The following is a 22,909-nucleotide window of genomic DNA, read 5'->3' on the forward strand; positions in this document are numbered from 1 at the left end:
GAGAGTTGGACTATAACGAAAGCTGAGCACCGAAGAACTGATGCTTTTGAACTGTGGTGTTGGAGAAGACTCTTGAAAGTCCCTTGGACTGCAAGCAGATCAAATCAAACCAGTCAATCCTAAAGGAAAGCAGTCCTGAATATTCATTGGAAGGACTGATGCTGAAGCTGAAACTCCAATACTTTGTCCACCTGATGCGAAGAGCCAACTCATTGGAAAAGACCCTGATACTGGGAGAGATTGAAGGCGGGAGGAGAAAAGGACGACAGAAGATGAGATGGTTGGATGGCATCACCGACTCAATGGACATGAGTTTGGGCAAACTCATGGAAATGGTGAGGAACAGGGAGGCCTGGTGTGCTGCAGTCCATGGGGTCTCAAAGAGTCAGACACAACTGAGTGACTGAACAAGTGACTCAGAGAATAGTAAGTGCAGGAAGCAGCTGCTATCCCTAGGGTTGGGAGAATGAAAGGGGAGAGTCTGTGTTACTAGAACTCAGTACAGGAATACCAGGAGATGCTTGGTTCTCAGACTTGGTGTTCATGGATTAGGGTACCACATCATGTGGCTGCTGCTGTTGCTTCTAGAGGAACACCAAGTGGCAAATGCTGGGGCCATTGAGGAGCCTCAGGATTGATGTTAAGATGACTGAAGGAGTGTTCCCAGCTTGACTGATTGATTGATGTAAGGAGTACTGAAACTCACGGGACATGTTAGGTATATCTGGTGGTGGTGCTGCTGCAGAGATCCTGGCAGAAACTAGAAACAGAAAGAATTCCCTTCTCTTCCCACCTTTCAGTCTTCAACCAGTGCCTGTGACCAGAACCAACTAGCAAGGGGGTCTGGGAATTGCACTTTTCAGATGTCCAAAGAGTATCAAAGAGCACCATATAGAAGGGTGGGCTTGAATTTGAAAGACAGTGGGTAAATAGTCGGCATGTCTCCCTTTCCTTAAAAATCTATTTTTAAATGTGTATTTCACCACAATAAGAAATGTTTCTTATATCTTCTAAAAAACTTTTAAAGATTTAAAAACCTTTGGGTGCTCTGTTCTTTTTTACAACCTATTGTAGTTTAGGATCTTGAGTAAAACCTGTATAGACTTCTAATTTTCAAATTGAAGTATAGTTGATTTACAATGTTGTGTTAGTTTCAGGTGTATGGTACAGTGATTCAGTTATATATGTATATATATTCTTTTTCAGATTCTTTTCCCTTCAGTTCAGTTCAGTTCAGTTCAGTTCAATCACTCAGTCGTGTCTGACTCTTTGCAACCCCATAAATCGCAGCACGCCAGGCCTCCCTGTCCATCACCAACTCCGGGAGTTCACTCATTCACGTCCATCGAGTCAGTGATGCCATCCAGCCATCTCATCCTCGGTCGTCCCCTTCTCCTCCTGCCCCCAATCCCTCCCAGCATCAGAGTCTTTTCCAATGAGTCAACTCTTCACATGAGGTGGCCAAAGTACTGGAGTTTCAGCTTTAGCATCATTCCTTCCAAAGAAATCCCAGGGTTGATCTCCTTCAGAATGGACTGGTTGGATCTCCATGTAGTCCAAGGGACTCTCAAGAGTCTTCTCCAACACCACAGTTCAAAAGCATCAATTCTTCGGCGCTCAGCCTTCTTCACAGTCCAACTCTCACATCCATACATGACTGATGGAAAAACCATAGCCTTGACTAGACAGACCTTAGTCGGCAAATTAATGTCTCTGCTTTTGAATTTGCTATCTAGGTTGATCATAACTTTTCTTCCAAGGAGTAAGTGTCTTTTAATTTCATGGCTGCAGTCACCATCTGCAGTGATTTTGGAGCCCCAAAAAATAAAGTCTGACATTGTTTCCACTGTTTCCCCATCTGTTTCCCAATATTGAGTGTAGTTCTCTGTGCTGTTCAGTACTGTGTATGGTTTTTAACATAAACTATTAGTCTGTAACGTGCTAGAAGATAACTGATTGTCAGACAAATTCAAGTATTTCTGTCAACTATTTTGAGTTTCACTTCTCTCTCACTTAACAGCTATTTTCTATTTATCATTGTAACTTACATAATGAGGTTCAGCATGTATGGTTATGTATTCTAACTCTAAAAATGATGAGTCTGCTTTTTAAAATATTTATATATTTTCCTATATTGACTTTAAAATTATTATATTATGAAGCATTGCAAATACAAGAAAGATGCCTTTTAAAATATATCCACCCATGTTGCAGAAATTATATATGAGTCCAATTTTTTCACTGTTATTTGTATTATGCTATGGAAAGTTGGTCCTTTTGATGATTGTATGTTCTAAAATCTGGTAGGAATTTTCATAACCTTCCTCCATAGATGCTTTTTAACAAAAGAGAACAGATATTTATGCTGACATCTAGTTATTTCCTCCAAATCTGAGAGGAAAATATTAATTACTATTAAGAAATATAAATTAATTATATTAAAAAATGTAAATATCCAACATTATAAGAACAAAACATGTGCTTCTGTTAGAAGTAGAAATTGACCTCCAATACACAAGTGATCCCATTTCTTTTTTTTTAGATTTTTTTATGCTTCTTTCTTCTGCTCTTCATACTTTTTTTCCTTTGCTTATCTACCATGCTCTGATCTGTTCCATTTTCCCTCCCTGTGCCTTAGTCCCTAAATTTTATTTGGTCTCCATACTCACAAAGTTAGCCTTAATGATAACAGGCTTTAAATCTGCATTCAATGTCCTTAAGGTATAATGTCTCCTGTCTATTCTTTTTCTGACTTCAGGATTCCTAGGGCCAGCCCTGCCTTTGTAGGAATTAGGAAAAAAAGTATTCCAGGTAGATGAATCACAAAAAGCCATTTCTGTAGGCCTTGAAACCCTGAAATGCAGGGCTTGCCAAAAGTTATAAAAAGCTTTTGAAAACTTTTCCTGACCTATTTAATATTAAATCATTGCAATATCAAATTAAAATGCTTTACTTTTTTGAACTGATTCTAGGATTATGCTCCAAAGAACAGAAGAGAGTATGGTTTGCAGATGGTATATTGCCCAATGGTGAAGTTGCAGATACAACAAAATTATCATCTGGAAGTAAAAGATGTTCTGAAGACTTAAGTCCTCTCTTACCCGATATGCCGTTGGTAAGGAATCTAAAGAATGATTTGATAATTTAGTAAAATTTTATTTTATAGGTAATTCCTTGCATGATTATTAGAGTCATTTAGTTGCTAAGTCATATCTGACTCTTTGGTGACCCCACAGACTATCACCTGCCAGGCTTCTCCGTCCATGGGATTTCCCAGGCAAGAATACTGGAGTGGGTTGCCATTTCCTTCTCCAGGGGATGTGCCTGACCCAGGGGTTGAACCTGTACCTTCTGCGTTGGTAGGTGGATATTTTACCACTGAGGCACCAGGGAAGCCCCTGATTTACTAGAGTACTTTTTAAAAAATTCTTTGAGCTTCATTAAATGAGAAACATATGATGTAGTGAATATATTTTAGATTTTATTTTTTAATGTCAGTTTAAGGCAGTGATTCTTAAATTTTTTTTTTTTAATCTCAGGACCCCTTTATGCTCTTAAAAATTATTGAGAACTCAAAAGAACTGTAGATTATGTGGGTTATGTTTATTGATAATTACTGAATTAAAACTGACAAAAATTTTAAATTAATTAAAAATAAACTCATTAATAGTAATAATACTTTTATGAAAAGTTTTAAAAATAAAAGTTTAGTGAGAGGAATAACATTGTTTTATATTTTGTGTGAATTTCTTTAACATCTGGCTTAATAGAAGATAGATTCTTACATCTACTTCTAAATTCAGTCTGTTGTGATATGTTATTTTAGTTAAATTAAATGAAGAAAATCGTGGGACCTCACTGACTTCCTGAAAGGGTGTTGAGATCCCTGGACCACATTTTGAGAACCACTAGTATGGGGAAATAGAACTGAGATTTAGTAAGGCAATTTAGACTAATTTGTTTAATGATTTTCAAACATTCAGTGAAGTATCTGATGGTAGTATATATGTTTATATTTACACAGAGGTTACTAGGTGTTACATAGAAGACATAGAATCCAAACCCACTAAGAACTCTTAATTGTAAAATAGTAATATGCTTACAAAAGCAAGTATGAACATATGAAGTAGAAATCTTGTTTATTCATTAAACAGAGATTTATTGAGCATCTCCTCTGAGCCGGTTACCTGGTTTATCCAGGGTACATACATTAGACAAGATGCACATGTATCCTCTCTTCAAGTTCCCATACCATATAAACTTACGTCGTTTGTCAGTAAGAGTTCAGGAGCTAGGTTTTACAAGGAGCTGTAATTACCAAAATTATGTTCCTTAGCTAGCACCTACCCTCAATCAATATTTTAACAAAATGGAATTTTTACAGAGGCTAGTATTACTTGAGTTCTTAAATAGTTCTCTATTGACTCAGGTTTGGCCAGTCTTAAAAAAAGGGGGGAAGGGGGGCTTAATTGAAGCAGATTTGATGTATAGTTTATTCCAGATGGCTACTGTTGTGGAATATATCTACCATTTTGCTTCCTAACCACTCCCCTCTCTGCCTTCTCCCTTATTCCTCTCCCTTGCCACCTCCCAGCCAGGCTTTTTTGTCTATTAAGAGGAAGAGTGTCTTGGGTTGAATTAATAAACATCCTGACTTTGTGGCATGGAATAGGATCCTGAAGTTCTCCTTGCCTCCTTTTTCCAGACTATAAAATTAAAGTCATACTTACCTGAGCATATAGTAAAGCTAAACCTGTGTACTTGAATTTAGAAGCAAGATGGTACTGTTTCTTGGGAAATTTGGCTTCTAAAGAATTTCTGAGCCCGTTTTGATTTTATTTATTCTTTTTCAAAAGATATCTTTGACTGTCTACAATCAATATTTCACATTTGAGCAGAGACCCTGAACTGATTTGGGCTTTTTCCTCCATATTTCACAGATGGTAAACACAGTGGATCATGCCCATTCTACTCCAGTGGAAAAACCAAACAGTGAGACAGAAGATACAATAAATGAGATAATTCAAAGTCCTATTTCTCAGGTTCCACCTGTGGAAAAACTGCCTACAAACACAGGAACTGAGGGGTTCCCTACATCTGCTGCTTTTACACTAGATGATGATGTTTTTGCAGAAACTGAGGAACCATCAGGTCCCACTGATGTCTTGGTTAACAGCAAGCAACCTGTTGCTTGTAGTTCAGATTATAGGCTATTATGTAGTATTGATGATAATGTTTGCAGTAAGGTTAGTCTTCTACCTGATGATGAGGACAGCTTGCCCCCTCTTCTGGTTACATCTGGAGACAAGGGGTCAGGTAGGAGAGCAGTTATTTACATTTAAAAAGGAGTTTTATTGTTGTTGTTTTTAAAGAAGAATATATCGATGAATTTTGTATCTGATATATGAAATGTATTTTTTTAAACTTACTGTGGTTGAAATATGTATGATGGCATGGAACACTTAGTTTGCAAAAAGTCTTAACTATATAAAAACAATTCTAAAAATATCTGACCTCTTGAGTTGATTTGAATGTGATTCACGTATCTGAGTCCCTAATTTAAAGTCCGGTACAACAGAGAAATTCATAGCCTTTAAGTCTTGTATTAGTTTTGATTCCATATCATTTTTTGTTTTAAAGATGCATAGTGCCTAAAGAAAGGAATATTGGTTTGGATAACAGAAATTTTAGTTCCTCATCTGCTACATAATATACCTATGACTTGAAGCATAATTTAATCTTTTGGGCCTCAGCTTCCTTTGTAAAAGAAGATAATTTAGGTGGTCTCTAAGGACCTTTCTAAGCTGGAGATTCTGTGGCTATCTCCCACCTTGGAATAGTTCCCTAAGAATACATCCGTGTAACTCCAGGCATTATGCTACATCCCACATGAAATGATTACGTTCTGTGCCTGATAGTGTAGGAGAATGAAGCCTAGGATCTCTGTTCTGTAAGAAGGAGCTATTTTCATGATCCTAGTGATAGTGGCAAAAAAATACCGTAAGCCCTGTTCTTTGCATTCCATTGGTATATTTTCCTGTTGATTGTCAAGTTTTTTCTTAGCCACTTATCGCTGACCTAAGGCATGTCACAGCAAGCAGTATATACAGTTTGGGTCTAGACTACTTTTATAGTTGCAAGTTACAGAATTTATAATTGGAGTGACTGGCAGATTGGAATCCACTTTAGAAAACTGTCTTAAAAGCTTAAAGGTGCTGAAATTACATCAGTATGCTGTTTAATCAACATATTTGTGCATAGACTATATATATAATTGATCAGAATTTATATGTATTCTAATATTAATATATTCACATAAATTGAAAAGTAAAAATTAGTAGTATATAACAGTTGTCTGGTTGTTGATTGATTTCATGAGATGTGTTTTTGCTTTTTAACTGGGATCAAGTCATTGGTGGATTTATAAATGTGGCTTTTTTGTGATAGGCATATTTAACAGGAGACATATTTATTCAAATTAATATGTTATTTTCATGTTTTAGTGCCTGTAGTAGAAGAACACCCATCTCATGAACAGATCATTTTGCTTCTTGAAGGCGAAGGTTCTTGTCCTGTTACATTTGTCTTAAATGCTAATCTACTTGTGAATGTCAAGTTAGCATTTTGTAAGTAACGATTTATTTTTCTTTGCCTAATTGGTAAGCAGGATTTCTAAATAATTAATTTGTCAGGTTAAATTTCGATTGATAACTATAAAAAATAAGCAGTATTGGATATTGATTTTTTAGTCAAATATTACATAAATAAATTTTGCAGTTTTACATGCAGTGATTTTTAAAGTAATAGTTTAAAGATTTTTACTCAGTTCAGTCGCTCGGTCATGTCTGACTCTTTGTGACCCCATGGACTGCAGCACACCAGGCCTCCCTGTCCATCACTAACTCCTAGAGCCTACTCAAACTCATGTCCATTGAGTCGGTGATGCCATCCAACCATCTCATCCTCTGTCATCCCCTTCTCTTCCTGCCATCAGTCTTTCCCAGCATCAGGGTCTTTTCAAAAGAATAAATTCTTCACATTAGGTGGCCAAAGTATTGGAATTTCAACTTTAGCATCAGTTCTTCCAATGAATATTCAGGACTGATTTCCTTTAGGATGGACTGGTTGGACTTCCTTGCTGTCGAAGGGACTCTCAAGAGTCTTCTCCAACACCACAGTTCAAAAGCATCAATTCTTCGGTGCTCAACTTTCTTTATACTCCAGCTCTTACATCCATACATGACTACTGGAAAAACCGTAGCTTTGACTAGACAGACATTTGTCAGAAAAGTAATGTCTCTGCTTTTTAATATGCTGTCTAGGTTGGTCATAAGTTTTCTTCCAAGGAGCAAGCGTCTTTTAATTTTATGGCTGCAATCACCATCTGCAGTGATTTTGGAGCCCAAAAACATAAAGTCTGTCACTGTTGCTATTGTTTTCCCATCTATTTGCCATGAAGTGATAGGATGAGATGCCATGACCTTAGTTTTCTGAATGTTGAGTTTTAAGCCAACTTTTTCACTCTCCTCTTTCACTTCTTGAAGAGGCTCTTTAGTTCTTCACTTTCTGCTATAAGGGTTGTGTCATCTGCATATCTGAGGTTATTGATATTTCTCCTGGCAATCTTGATTCCAGCTTGTGCTTCTTCCAGCCCAGCATTTTGCATGATGTACTCTGCATATAAGTTAAATAAGCAGGGTGACAATATACAGCCTTGACGTACTCCTTTTCCTATTTGGAAGCAGTCTGTTGTTCCATGTCCAGTTCTAACTGTTGCTTCTTGACCTGTATGCAGATTTCCCAGGAGGCAGGTCAGGTGGTCTGGTATTCCTGTCTCTTTCAGAATTTTCCACAGTTTGTTGTGATCCAGACAGTCAAAGGCTTTGGCATAGTCAATAAAGCAGAAATAGATGTTTTTTTGGAACTCTCCTGCTTTTTCGATGATCCAGCAGATGTTGGCAGTTTGATCTCTGATTCCTCTGCCTTTTCTAAAACCAGCTTGAACATCTGGAAGTTCACAGTTCATGTACTGTTGAAGACTGGCTAGGAGAATTTTGAGCATTCCTTTGCTAGTGTGTGAGATGAGAACAATTGTGCGGTAGTTTAAGCATTCTTCGATGTTGCATTTCTTTGGGATTAGAATGAAAACTGACCTTTTCCAGTCCTGTGGCCACTGCTGAGTTTTCCAAATTTGCTGGCATATTGAGTACAGCACTTTCACAGCATCATCTTTTAGGGTTTGAAATATCTCAACTGGAATTCCATCACCTCCACTAGCTTTGTTCTTAGTGATGCTTCCTCAGGCCCACGTGACTTCACATTCCAGGATATCTGGCTCTAGGTGAGTGATCACACCATTGTGATTATCTGGGTCATGAAGATCTTTTTTTGTGTAGTTCTTCTGTGTATTCTTGCCACCTCTTAATATCGTCTGCTTCTGTTGGGTCCATACCGTTTCTGTCCTTTATTGAACCCATCTTTGCATGAAATGTTCCCTTGGTAGCTCTAATTTTCTTGAAGAGATCTCTAGTCCTATTCTATTGTTTTCCTGTATTTCTTTGCAGTGATCACCGAGGAAGGCTTTCTTAATCTCTCCTTGGTGTTCTTTGGAACTCTGCATTCAGATGCTTATATCTTTCCTTTTCTCCGTTGTCTTTTGCTGCTCTCCTTTTCTCAGGTATTTGTAAGGCCTCCTCAGACAACCATTTTGCCTTTTTGCATTTCTTTTTCTTGGGGATGGTCTTTATCACTGCCTCCTGTACAATGTCACAAACCTCGGTTCATAGTTCTTCAGGCACTCTGTCTGTCAGATCTAATCCCTTGAATCTGTTTGTCCCTTCCACTGTATAATCATAAGGGATTTTATTTAGGTCATACCTGAATGGTTTAGTGATTTTCCCTACTTTCTTCAATTTGGCAATAAGGGGTTCATGATCTGAGCCACAGTCAGCTCCCAGTCTTGTTTTTGCTGGCTGTATAGAGCTTCTCCATCTTTGGCTGCAAAGAATATAATCAGTCTGATTTCAGTTTTGACCATCTGGTGATGTCCATGTGTAGAGTTGTCTCTTGTGTTGTTTGAAGAGGGTGTTTGCTGTGACCAGTGTGTTCTCTTGGTGAAACTCTATTAAATCTATGTCCTGCTTCATTCCGCATTCCAAGGCCAAATTTGCTTGTTACTCCAGGTGTTTCTTGACTTCCTACTTTTGCATTCCAGTCCCCTCTAATGCAAAGGACATTTTTTATGGGTGTTAGTTCTAGGAGGTCTTGTAGGTTTTCATAGAACTGTTCAACTTCAGCTTCTTTAGCATTACTGCTCCAGTCATAGCCTTGGATTACTGGGATATTGAATGGTTTGCCTTGAAAACAAACAGATCATTCTGTCGTTTTTGAGATTGCGTCCAAGTATTGCATTTTGGATTCTTTTGTTGACTATGATGGCGACTCCATTTCTTCTAAGGGATTCTTGCCCAGAGTAGTAGATGTAATGGTCATCTGAGTTAAATTCACCCATTTCAGTCCACTTCAGTTCACTGATTACAATGTTCACTCTTGCCGTCTCCTGTTTGACCACTTCCAGTTTGCCTTGATTCATGGACCTAGCATTCCAGGTTCCTTGCAATATTGCTCTTTATAGCATAGGACTTTACTTCTATCACCAGTCACATCTACAACTGGATGTTGCTTTTGCTTTGGCTCCGTCTCTTCTTTTCTTTCTGGAGTTATTTCTCCACTGATCTCCAGTAGCGTATTGGGCACCTACCGACTGGGGGAGTTCCCGTGGACCACATTTTGTCAGACATCTCCACCATGACCTGTCCGTCTTGGGCAGCCCTAGAGGGCATGGCTTATAGTTTCATTAGACAAGGTAGACAAGGCTGTTGTCCATGTGATCAGATTGGTTAATTTTCTGTGATTGTGGTTTTCATTCTGTCTGGCTCTGGTGGAGAAGGATAAGAGGCTTATGCCAGCTTCCTGATGGGAGAGACTGAGGGGGAAACTGGATCTTGTTCTGAGGGTGGGGCCATGCTCAGTAAATCTTTAATCCAATTTTCTGTTGATGAGCAGAGCTGTGTTCCCTCCCTGTTATTTGACCTGAGGCCAAAACTATTGAAGTAATCTTACACAGTTACACAAGTCATCTTACACAGTTCAGTTTAAGTTTTGTGAGAACATTGGGGAAATAAGGAGTTTGAAAAGTTGTACTTCATGCAAAGGACAATTAGAAGTTGACATTTTAAAAAAAAATTAAAAAAAAAAAAAGAAGTTGACATTTATAGTTGTATGGTTTTGTCACTTAAGATTCCTCAGACAAATACTGGTACTTCTCAACCAATGGATTGCATGGCTTGGGACAGGCAGAAATTATTATTCTATTGTTATGTTTGCCAAATGAAGATACTATTCCTAAGGACATCTTCAGACTGTTCATCACCATTTATAAGGATGCTCTGAAAGGTACAGTATTTTATTTTTAACTGTTCAGACCAGGGGATGGATAAATGAGGGGCATTTTTGCTTTTAGCAGTGCTAACTGTACTAAAGGTTTATTTTATGAAGAGATTACTGATTACTTAAAAGAGCTTAGTCATCATTTTCAGTCTCCTTAAATCTAGCATTTTATGTAACTAGGGTCTTTATTGTTTTTTTTTTCTATTTTAAAAGGTAAAATATATTTACTTTCTTGATCTTTTTATGCGTCTACACAGTAGTCCCCCTTTATCTGCAGGGGATAAGTTCCAAGACCCCAGTGGCTGCCTAAAACTGGAAATGGTACTGAACCCTATTGTACTATTTTTCTGTAGTATATATATACTATATGAAAAATAGCATATATGTATATATACTATAAATATATATATATGGGTGCTGTGCTTAGTTGCTTAGTTGTGTCTGACTCTTTACGACCCTATGGACTGCAGCCTACCAGGCTCCTCTGTCCACGGAGATTGTCCAGGCAAGAATACTAGAGTGGGTTGTGATGCCTTCCTCCAGTGGATCTTCCCAACCCAGGGATCGAACTCAGGTCTTCTGTATTGCAGGCGGATTTTTTACTGTCTGAGCCACCAGAGACGTCCAAGAATACTGGAGTGGGTAGCCTATCCTGTCTGTTCACAGGAGGGCTTCCCGACCCAGGAATCGAACCAGGGACTCCTGCATTGCAGGCGGATTCTTTATCAGCTGAGCTACTGGGAAAGCCACACACACACCACACACATACTATTTTTTCATACATATCTATGATGAAGTTTAATTTATAAATTAGGCAGAGTAAGAGAACATCTGAATTGCCAACATCACTTCTCTTGTGCCTTGGGGGCAATATTAAAAAAATAAGTGTTACCTGAACAGAAGCACAGTGACTGTTAACAGTTGATCTAATAACAGAGACTACTGCTGAGTGACTAATGGCCTGTAGCATATACAGTGTGAACATGCTGGGCAGATGACCCAAGGTGTGGTTCACATCCCAGTGGGGCAGAGCAAGATAGCAAGAGATTTATGTAATTTTCCAGTTAATATTTTTGGACCACAGTTGACCAGAGGTAACTTAAACCATAGAAAGGCTGTATAAGATTTGGGGAACATGATGACTTTTCACTTGACCTTGAAGTAAGGAGAAAAATTTAAAAACACCTATGGTTAGAAACATTCTCAAATTTTTGTTCACAATTTCCAGTCCTCAGAAATAACTGAACTTTGTGCACACAAGGTATTTAATGCTTCTTCAAGAGTGAGAGTAAGGAAAATATATTGCTTTTCTTTATGAAAGTTTATATTGGGACATTCAGACTCAGACTGCCACTTGAAAACAATTTAAAGTCTTTTTATTAATGATTTTATTTCTAGGAAAATACATAGAAAACTTGGACAGTATTACCTTTACTGAGAGTTTTCTCAGCAGCAAGGATCATGGAGGATTTTTATTTATTACACCTACTTTTCAGAAACTTGATGATCTCCTATTACCAAGTAATCCTTTTCTTTGTGGAATTCTTATCCAGAAGCTAGAGATTCCGTGGGCAAAGGTTTTTCCTATGCGTTTAATGTTGAGATTGGGTGCAGAATATAAAGGTAAGTTTTAGAATAATAAATTATGTAGGTTCATATACTGACTGTAAATAAGAATTTAACATATCATTAAAATGAATTTTTAATGTATTAATGGGACTACTTTTGTTTTGATGTACTTTTAAAATTCTAAAACAGCCCTCCTCTGGTATAAGATTAGTCTAGACAACCTTGATATGTTATGAGTTTCTAGATGTTCCTAATTATTATATTATTAACTTACCTTAAAATTTTTTTTGAACTTCAAAACAAAACACAGAAAACCTTGAAAAGTTTTCTTGAAAGTATTTACTGTAAGGAGTTCATTTTGTTATGTTGCTTATATATTAAGAAGGTAAATCATTGTGCCCCACCCCAATTTGTACATACTATAATGACAGACATAAATGGTTGTGAAGTAATGGTCAAGGCTTATGTATATTTCTAAGGTTCTCTCTAAGCTAAAATAATTTCTGTGTTAAACTTTTTTGAATTCACACTTTTCTTTATCCCTCACAAAAAAGAATAATTTATTTCTTGCATGTAAAGTATATCACATATAAGGAAAATTTAGGCATTTGCTTCTAATTTAATGGATATTTTCTTGGAGGAAAATGAAATGTAGAGAAGTTATAAAAGTGACCATTACTATTTCAAAATGGACAAATTCCATGAAAGAGACATACGTTTAAATCTATTTGGCAAATTTATTAAACTCTAATTTGAGGGGGTGGTCCTTACCATTTAAGATTTAAATACATGATACTATTAAATTGTGTTATAAGAAGTAAAAAATTAACTTTCATCTCAGGTTTTGTACTGTGAACCAAAGAGCTTAAGAGAGAGCATTCTGAGCCACGTGTTTCATCCATTCAGGCTCATGTTTTGTCTCTGATACTAATATTTGAATGTTATTTTTATGGAAAGTTAGGTCAGAATGCTGGCTAATCTTACATCATTATGGAACATAATAATCTATAAATTTGGCCAGTATTTTTGCCAGTATCACTTCTATATACTAAATCTGTTTTTCTTATACTGAAAATAGGAAAATCACAGAGTAATATTTTGAGAGACTTCTCAAAATCTCAGATTGGAACTGGAAAGCTATGATAGCTGTTTCGTGGTAATGAAAAAAATTACCAGTTATACACAGAAGTTAATTAGTCTCTGTTTTCTGAGTTCTTTGTGTCTTGCTGGATTTTAGATAGATCAGCATTTTGATGTTACTGGTGTTCATGCCACTTTAGACTAGAATTTGAAATTGTGGGGTGTGTGTGTATGTGTGTGATTATTTTGTTTTAGAGATAATATACCTATGGAGAAGTTCATGGCAAAAGTTAAGAGTCCCAAGATTAAAGACTGAAAACTGTCTGAAATTAGTAATTTTCCAATAGGAATTTCCTGCACTTTTATGTTGACACTATTTGGAATATCATTAAATGTTGAATTAGATGATTTATAAAGTCCCTTTGTAACTGACAGAATGTCATTCTAAGTTATAACCTTTTGAAGATTAATTTTTTAGGTAAAATTACCTCTATCAAGTTGCAAAGGATGCTCCCTATTCATATAAAATGAAGTAAAAAAATCAGCCTTTACCTTAATCATATTGTTTCCTATTTTAATGTGTTTTACCACTAACTTTTTTCTGTATTCTCTGTCATCCAAATAACTTAGTTGTCATTTTTTAAAACTAAAAAAATATGTTTGTATGTAGCAAAGATGTAAGTTGCCCTTAATTTTTTTTAAGTAGATAATGTCAGGTGTGTTTTCTTAGAATCTTAAGAAAGTACATTTATATAATAGGTATTAAAGAGGTTTATTTAAATCTGAGCTGAGGACTGAAATTCTCAGTTTAACATGTCTGATTTTTACCATCATAGAAATAGTCTTATCTTCCTGTTCTTACTTTCCTTTTCTTCCAGAAGTCCTGCTGCATTGCCACCTAGGTACTTTTCTTTTTTGGTGTGCAGTGTTTATAGTGTCCTAGAGAAAGAGAAAAGTAGTTAGGTGACAGATTCAACGTCACTTCTTTGCACTGTCTTCCTACATGTTCCTTTTATCATGCTGATCCAAGAACTATATCATCCATAAATTAACACAATTGAACATTAATTACAATTGCCTTAAAAATCTTGAATTCTTCATACTTTGTTTTAAATTTTCAGAATGTTTCTTTTTAAATTATGAGAATTTTATAGAGGTCCAGCCAGTTATGGTAATTTTCCAGACATTATAATGTTTGTAAACAACATGTATGATGAAAAGATTAAGTGCTTTGGAATTGGGCAATCCTGGTTACATATCTCTTTTACTAGTTACTAGCTTAGAAACCACAAGCAGGGTTATTAACCTCTGTCTACTTCCCATTTGTAAAGTAAGTGTAGATATACTTGCCTGATTGGGTTGTTAATGCGATTTTTTTTTCTTTTTTCTTTTATTTTTAAATTTTATTTTTTTACTTTACAATACTGTATTGGTTTTGCCATACATTGACAGGAATCCACCACAGGTGTACATGAGTTCCCAACCCTGAACCCCCCTCCCACCTCCCTCCCCATATCATCTCTCTGGGTCATCTCCGTCCACCAGCCCCAAGCATCCTGTATCCTGTATCGAACCTAGACTAGCGATTCGTTTCTTACATGATAGTATACATGTTTCAGTGCCATTCTCCCAAATCATCCCACCCTCTCTCTCTCCCACAGAGTCCAAAAGTCTGTTCTTTACATCTGTGTTGTTAATGCGGTTTAAATAGGAATCTGTATATAGAGGTCCCAGTTCAATGTAGCATCTAGTACATACACAGTATGTGTTAATGTTACCTCTCATTCTGCCCAAAGATCCAAATAAGTGGTATTTGTTCATAAATTTTGAAAAATGAGAATCAACAGTAATAAATTCAAGGCTTCTTTTGTTTTTTGTTGATGGTAATCTGTTTTCTATTCTTATATATAGCGTATCCTGCTCCTTTAACAAGCATCAGAGACCGAAAACCTCTTTTCGGAGAAATAGGACACACTATTATGAACTTACTTGTTGTGAGTAATTGAACTATTTTATCAAGTATTCTTATATTGTTACTTAACAAATTAATTTAGCAATTTTATATATTTATTTTTTTCTCTTTTAATTTGGCATATTTGGTATAATGAAAGTTCATTTATAATAAATCCTAATTTATTTAATATAAATGAGCTTTTTTGATGAAGTAGTTTTAGAACACATTTCTTCATGTATACCTGATTTAGATTGCCTATGATTCATTCAGCTGCAGTGCTTACACATTTAGGTAATGTGAGATTTACACAGTTGTTGAAGTTTTAGCATGGACCTAACAGAAGCAGAAGATCTTAAGAAGAAGTGGCAAGAATACACAGAAGAATTGTGCAAAAAAGATCTTCACGACCCAGATAATCACGATGGTGTGATCACTCACCTAGAGCCAGATATCCTGGAATGTGAAGTCAAGTGGGCCTTAGAAAGCATCTCTACGAACAAAGCTAGTGGAGGTGATGGAATTCCAGTTGAGCTATTTCAAATCCTGAAAGATGATGCTGTGAAAGTGCTGCACTCAATATGCCAGCAAATTTGGAAAACTCAGCAGTGGCCACAGGACTGGAAAAGGTCAGTTTTCATTCCAGTGCCAAAGAATGCTCAAACTACCACACAATTGCACTCATCTCACATGCTAGTAAGGTAATGCTCAAAATTCTCCAAGCCAGGCTTCAGCAATACGTGAACCAAGAACTTCCTGAGCTGGTTTTAGAAAAGGCAGAGGAACCGGAGATCAAATTGCCAACACGCACTGAATTGTGGAAAAAGCAAGAGAGTTCCAGAAAAACATCTATTTCTGGTTTATTGACTATGCCAAAGCCTTTGACTGTGTGGATCACAATCAACTGTGGAACATTCTTCAAGAGATGGAAATACCAGACCACCTGACCTGCCTCTTGAGAAATCTGTATGCAGGTCGAGAAGCAACAGTTAGAACTGGACATGGAACAATAGACTGCTTCCAAATAGAAAAAGGAGTACGTCAAGGCTGTATATTGTCACCCTGCCTATTTAACTTATACAGAGTACCTCATGAGAAACGCTGGACTGGAAGAAACACAAGCTGGAATCAAGATTGCTGGGAGAAATATCAATAACCTCAGATATGCAGATGATACCACCCGTATGGCAGAAAGTGAAGAGGAACTAAAAAGCCTGTTGATGAAAGTGAGAAATTAAAAGACGCTTACTCCTTGGAAGAAAAGTTATGATCAACCTAGATAGCAAATTCAAAAGCAAAGATATTACTTTGCCGACTAAGGTCCGTCTAGTCAGGGCTATGGTTTCTCCTGTGGTCATATGTGGATGTGAGAGTTGGATTGTGAAGAAGGCTGAGCGCCGAAGAATTGATGCTTTTGAACTGTGATGTTGGAGAAGACTCTTGAGAGTCCCTTGGACTGCAAGGAGATCCAACCAGTCCATTCTGAAGGAGATCAACCCTGGGATTTCTTTGGAAGGAATGATGCTAAAGCTGAAACTCCAGTACTTTGGCCACCTCATGCGAAGAGTTGACTCATTGGAAAAGACTCTGATGCTGGGAGGGATTGGGGGCAGGAGGAGAAGGGGACGACAGAGGATAAGATGGCTGGATGGCATCACGGACTCAACGGACGTGAGTCTGAGTGAACTCCAGGAGTTGGTGATGGACAGGGAGGCCTGGCATGCTGCAATTCATGGGGTTGCAAAGAGCTGGACACGACTGAGCGACTGAACTGAACTGTACTGAAGTTTTAGTAAAAGCATAGTCAATCAGTTTGGTGATTTTGAGCAAACTGGCCTAAGTCATCTCATTTTTACTAGGAACTATTGGATTAGATGATTTCTAGTTCCCTTGTACCTCTAATTCCTCTAATTTTGTGTTTACCTTTTATTGTAGAAAAGTATTTCAGTGGACTTGCTTTTATTTATAAATGTTCAGTTAAAAGACCTATTTTGCAAGATGGAAAGAGGAGTGAAAGTGTTAGTCACTCAGTGGTGTCTGATTCTGTGACCCCATGGACTGTAGCCTGCCAGGTTCCTCTGTCCATGGAATTCTCCAGGCAAGAATACTGGGTATCCAGTTCCTTCTCCATGGGATCTTCCCAACCCAGGATTGAACCCAGGTCTCCCACATTGAAGGTAGATTCGTTACCATCTGAGCCACCAGGGACACCCCAAAGAAAAGAGTAGAACACCCTCAAAGACTACAGAGTTATTCCTGAGAATATTTTTTATATTATTATAAAGTAGCTAGAAGGATTAGTTGGTTTGTGAAGTTGGCATTGCTTTCTGGATGGCATTTTGATAGTTGTGTATAACAAGTTTAAAAATCACAGATACTCTTTAAAAAAAGGATTTAATGAATGGGTAAATGTCCATGGATAGTAGTTTCAGTTTTATGAAATATCATTGTTTTATGTAGGACCTTCGAAATTACCAGTATACCTTGCATAATATAGATCAGTTGTTGATTCATATGGAAATGGGGAAGAGCTGCATAAAAATACCTCGGAAAAAATACAGTGATGTAAGTGTAATTACTTTATTCAAGTTTTGAAAATAATATTGAACATTAGATTTGTGTAGAAGTGTGTTAAATTTCTTGTTCTGAATTGGACTAATATATAATGGCAGGAAAAAGTTATTGTTGAAATTTAAGGTTTGCTTCCTAGTAAAGGATATGTTTAATCCTATTTTTTGTTTTTCTTACTATTTTTATCTGTTTTTTAACTGAGGTAATTTTATCTTAGAACATTTGTTTCTGACTTATTCTCAGGGAGTTGTCCAGACTAAAAGCTTGATAAAGGTGGTCAGACATATGACTCTTTGAATTATTGCAACTAATAAAGGCATAAAATGTTAAAAATGTTTCTAAATGAGTATTTTTTCCCTAGGTAATAAAAGTAATAAATTCTTCTAATGAGCATGTCATTAGCATTGGAGCTAGTTTTAGTACAGAAGCAGATTCTCATCTGGTCTGTATACAGAATGATGGGGTTTATCAGACACAGGCCAACAGTGCTACTGGCCATCCTAGAAAAGGTGAGTATTGGTTCCTAGTGTTCATCCATAAAACCATCTCGAGAAATAGAACTCCTTTCAAAGGGGAAATATATATATATATATAGACGTTTTACTTATTTGCTAAATTGATGATGATGAAACATTATGCTTTAAATATTTAGCTGTAGAAACAGAAAAAAATTGCTTCTAATGTGTGTGTGTGTGTTTTATCTTGGGCAACATTAGGTTTAAAGACTTGGAGTACAGTATTTATTTTGATGTCTTCAGGTTTAGTGTGTCTCATATAGTGGGTTCTCTGGAGTGTTTTTGCCAGTGTTTTGCAAGCTCTGCTGCAACACCTATTAGCAGGAAGCACAGGGTAGATAAGTGTAAGAATGAATTATAAAACTCTTAAGTGTCCAGGAATGTAAAAATGATAAAGATTACATTACTCAGCTGAATGGTCTCAATGACTGCTGCGATTACCAAATCCTTGTGATACAGATCCTAACAAATTGAATTAAGTAGAAGTAAGTATTCCATAAAATTAATACATTATTATAAAATAACATTTAAACTAGACATTCTGACTGCTAATAAAATTTTTTCCTCTGTTTATAAAAGTATGTATGCTTATTTGTAGTAAGCTTGGAAAACATGTTTCAAGGAGTAGTAAAAAGTGTGAGATACGGCCTTTGTTGACATTTTAAGATATTTCCTTCTTATATTGATATATATGTTAATTAGATGATTTTATGCTAGATACTTTATATTGTGCCTTTTTTAACATACCATTGACATTATTTTCATTTAAATTAATGTTAAGTTAAAATTTAAGAATTTAACATTTATTTGATAAATACTTATGTAGTACAGAATTCACAAGGTATAAGTATTTACACTGCAAAATCTCCTTTCCTCCCTAGACCCCCAGACTACCCTTTTCCACTCCCTATAGGCAACCAAACCATCATTATCAATTTTTGGTATATCCTTTCGGAGACTTCTTGCTTGTGTGTATATTTAAGCAGTACCCCTGCATACATACACCTTTCTTCCACGTTTTTTTCCCTTGGCTGCACTATGTGGCATGGTGGAACTTCTCTGACTATGCATTTAACAAGTATCATATACCATAAAAAGAGCAGTTTAAAACGTAATTATTATTGTTGTTGTTGTTTTTTAAATCAGTGACAGGTGCAAGTTTTGTGGTATTCAACGGAGCTCTAAAAGCATCTTCAGGATTTCTTGCTAAGTCCAGCATAGTTGAAGGTATGAGTTTCTTCTTTAAGATTGCTATAATGTAAAGATGTTTCCATCTCCTTTTAAAAATGTATTTGATACTTACAAAAGAATATATGTAAGTTACAAAGCATAATACCTCAAACTTACGTGAACCATCAGTCAGCCAAGAACTAGAACATGTCTAATATTCGGGTCTACCTCAAGCCTGACAACTCTGCCTTAACCTGCATTTCTTGTCTGTTTATAGCCTAAAGGTCAGTCTGAGGTGAGAGCTTAGGGTCTTCTCAGGTCTGGTCTTAGCATACACACACCCTGGGCGTGCAGTCAGTATTGCACATGCATGAGGCCTCCTGAACTCCCAGATATATGTTAGAGCCTTTCAAAGTACTTATGGACATCTCATTCCCCAGATTTTCCTGTAAGTGTTTGCTTGGCCTATTGTTTGCCTCTACCATTATCTGCTGCCACAGGCAGCTATGATGTTGATCACTGGCCGCTAATTGTTTTTGACAGATGCTCCCTGAGAAAAGACTTATTTTCCACCAGGCAAGCTTAAGAGTCCAGTCAAATAAAGACGTTGTATACAGAGCCTCCTAGGGAGGAGTCTTCCAGAAACCACCTGACCAGTCAAAAAAATGACAGTTCTCCAGTAATGAAATTTTGAACAGACTGGTTCCAAATAGGAAAAGGAGTACGTTAAGGCTGTATATTGTCAACCTGCTTATTTAACTTATATGCAGAGTACATCATGAGAAACGCTGGGCTGGAAAAAGCACAAGCTGGAATCAAGATTTCCAGGAGAAATATCTATAACCTCAGATATGCAGATGACACCACCCTTATGGCAGAAAGTGAAGAGGAACTAAAGAGCCTCTTGATGAAAGTGAGAGTGGAGAGTGAAAAAGTTGGCTTCAAGCTCAACATTCAGAAAACGAAGCATCCGGTCTCATCACTTCATGGGAAATAGATGGGGAAACAGTGTCAGACTTTATTTTTTGGGGCTCCAAAATCATTGCAGATGGTGACTGCCGCCATGAAATTAAAAGACGCTTACTCCTTAGAAGAAAAATTATGACCAACCTAGATAGCATATTGAAAAGCAGAGACATTACTTTGCCAACAAAGGTCCATTTAGTCAAGGCCATGGTTTTTCCAGTAGTCATGTATGGATGCTAGAGTTGGACTGTGAAGAAAGCTGAGCACGGAAGAATTGATGCTTTTGAACTGTGGTGTTGGAGAAGACTCTTGAGAGTCCCTTGGACTGCAAGGAGATACAACCAGTCGATTCTAAAGGAGATCAGCCCTGGGATTTCTTAGGAGGGAATGATGCTAAAGCTGAAACTCCAGTACTTTGGCCACCTCATGCGAAGAATTGACTCATTGGTAAAGACCCTGATGCTGGGAGGGACTGGGGGCAGGAGGAGAAGGGGACGACAGAGGATGAGATGGCTGGATGGCATCACTGACTCAATGGACGTGAGTCTCAGTGAACTCCGGGAGTTGGTGATGGAAAGGGAGGCCTGGCGTGCTGTAATTCATGGGGTCACAAAGAGTCGGACACGACTGAGCGACTGAACTGAACAGTATAAGAGTGTTTCCTTTTCTTCATACCCTCTCCAGCATTTATTATTTGTAAACTTTTTGATGGTAGCCATTCTGACTGATGTGAGGTGCTATCTCATGGTAGTTTTGATTTGCAGTTCTCATAATTAGCAGTGTTGAGCATCTTTTCATGTGCTTGTTGGCCACCTGTATGTTTTCTTTGGGAAAATTGTCTGTTTAGGTCTTCTGCCCTTTTTTTGATTGGGTTGTTTGTTTGATATTGAGCTGTATGAACTGTTTGTATATTTTGGAAATTAACCTTTGACAGTTGGATCATTTGTAAATATTTTCTCCTGTTCCATTTCATTTTGTTTATGGCTTCCCTGCTGTGCAAAGCTTTTGAATTTGATTAGGTCCTGTTTGTTTATTTTTGCTTTGTTTTCTTTGTCTTGGCAGACTGACCTAAGATGTCTAAGAATGTTTTGCCTGTGTTCTCTCCTAGGATTTTTATAGTGTCATGGCTTATTTAGGTCTTCAAACCACTTTGAGTTTTTTTTTTTTTTTTGTATATGGTGTGAAGGGAGTGTTCTAGTTTCATTGATTTACATGAGGTATCTGGCTTTCACAACACCATGTCTTAAAGAAACTGTCTTTTCTTCATTGTACAGTCTTGCCTCCTTTGTCAAAGATTAATTGACTGTAGGTTGTGTGGGTTTATTTCTAGGCTCCTCTCTTTCGTTCTCTTGATCTGTATATGTGTTTTTGTGCCATTACCATATTGTTTTGATTACTGTAGCTTTATAGTATTGTCTAAAGTCTAGGAGGCTTATATCTCCCGAGATTGTTCTTTTTTCAGGATGTCTTTGGCAATTCTTAGTCTTTTGTGATTCCTTATAAATTTTAGGATTATTTGTTAAAGTTCTGTGAGAAATGTGATGTGTAATTTAATGGGGATCACATTAAATCTGTAGATTGCCTTGAACAGTATGGCCATTTTAACAATATTAATTCTTCCAGTCCAAGAGCATGGAATATCTTTCAGTTTCTTTGAATCATCTTCAGTTTCCTGTATCAATGTTTTATACTTCTCAGTGGATGAGTCTTTCACCTCCTTGGTCAGGTTTATTCACAGGTATTTTTTTTTATGCAGTTTTTAAAGGGATTTTTTTTTTTGACTTTCTGATAGTTCATTGATAGTTTAAGGAAATGCAACATATTTCTGTATGGTCATCTTGTATCCTGATACCTTGTTGAATTTATTTACCAGTCTTAATAGTTTTTGTGTGGAGTTTTTAGGATTTTCTATATTGAGTTTCATGTCATCTGCATATAATGATAATTTTACTTCTTTCCTTCCAATTTTTATACCCTTTATTATTTTTCTTGTATGATTGCTGTGGCTGGGACTTCCAGTACTAAATTGAGTAGAAAGTCAGTGGAAGTCAAAGTCTCTCAGTCGTGTCCAACTCTTTGTGACCCCATGGATATACAGTCCATGGAATTCTCCAGGTCAGAATACTGGAGTGGGTAACTGTTCTCTTCTCCAAGGGATCTGCCCAACCCAGGGATTGAACCCAGGTCTCCCACATTGCAGACAGATTCTTTACCAGCTGAGCCACCAGGGAAGCCCAAGAATACTGGAGTGGGTAGCCTATCCCTTCTCCAGTGGATCTTCCCAACTCAGGAATCGAACCAGGGTCTCCTGCATTGCAGGCAGATTCTTTACGAGCTGAGCTAAAAGGGATGCCCAAAGTCGCTCAGTTGTGTCCAACTCTTTTCCACCCCATGGACTGTATGTAGTCCACCAGGCTCCTCTGTCCATGGGACTTTCTAGGCCAGAATACTGGAATGGGTAGCCATTCCCTTCTCCAAGGGATCTTCCCAACCCAGGGATCAAACACAGGTCTCCCACATTACAGGCGAATTCTTTACCAACTGACTTACCAGGGAAGCCCAAGAATACTGGAGTGGGTAGCATATCCCTTCTCCAGTGTATCTTCCCAACCCAAGAATCAAACCAGGGTCTCCTGCA

At 37.3% G+C, this 22,909-nt stretch overlaps 1 protein-coding gene across 8 annotated transcripts in view; it reads left to right on the forward strand.

Annotated features, from left to right (window-relative positions):
• The window catches only part of ZFYVE16 (zinc finger FYVE-type containing 16), a 63,159-nt gene that overhangs the window by 26,725 nt on the left and 13,525 nt on the right, over window positions 1-22,909 (forward strand). For 5 of the 8 annotated variants that reach the window (XM_069590034.1, XM_069590033.1, XM_069590036.1 and 2 more), the window contains 10 exons: window positions 2,973-3,115; window positions 3,237-3,359; window positions 4,941-5,316; window positions 6,504-6,626; window positions 10,300-10,455; window positions 11,848-12,072; window positions 15,010-15,092; window positions 17,510-17,614; window positions 17,982-18,129; window positions 19,282-19,362. In XM_069590034.1, coding sequence (XP_069446135.1) covers window positions 2,973-3,115; window positions 3,237-3,359; window positions 4,941-5,316; window positions 6,504-6,626; window positions 10,300-10,455; window positions 11,848-12,072; window positions 15,010-15,092; window positions 17,510-17,614; window positions 17,982-18,129; window positions 19,282-19,362 — 1,563 coding nt within the window. The remainder of the gene's footprint in view (window positions 1-2,972; window positions 3,116-3,236; window positions 3,360-4,940; window positions 5,317-6,503; window positions 6,627-10,299; window positions 10,456-11,847; window positions 12,073-15,009; window positions 15,093-17,509; window positions 17,615-17,981; window positions 18,130-19,281; window positions 19,363-22,909) is intronic. The other 3 variants (XM_069590039.1, XM_069590038.1, XM_069590040.1) reach the window with 1 other exon arrangement.

This window comes from Ovis canadensis, chromosome 5 (genome assembly GCF_042477335.2).
Source record: "Ovis canadensis isolate MfBH-ARS-UI-01 breed Bighorn chromosome 5, ARS-UI_OviCan_v2, whole genome shotgun sequence".
Lineage (NCBI taxonomy): Eukaryota > Metazoa > Chordata > Mammalia > Artiodactyla > Bovidae > Ovis > Ovis canadensis.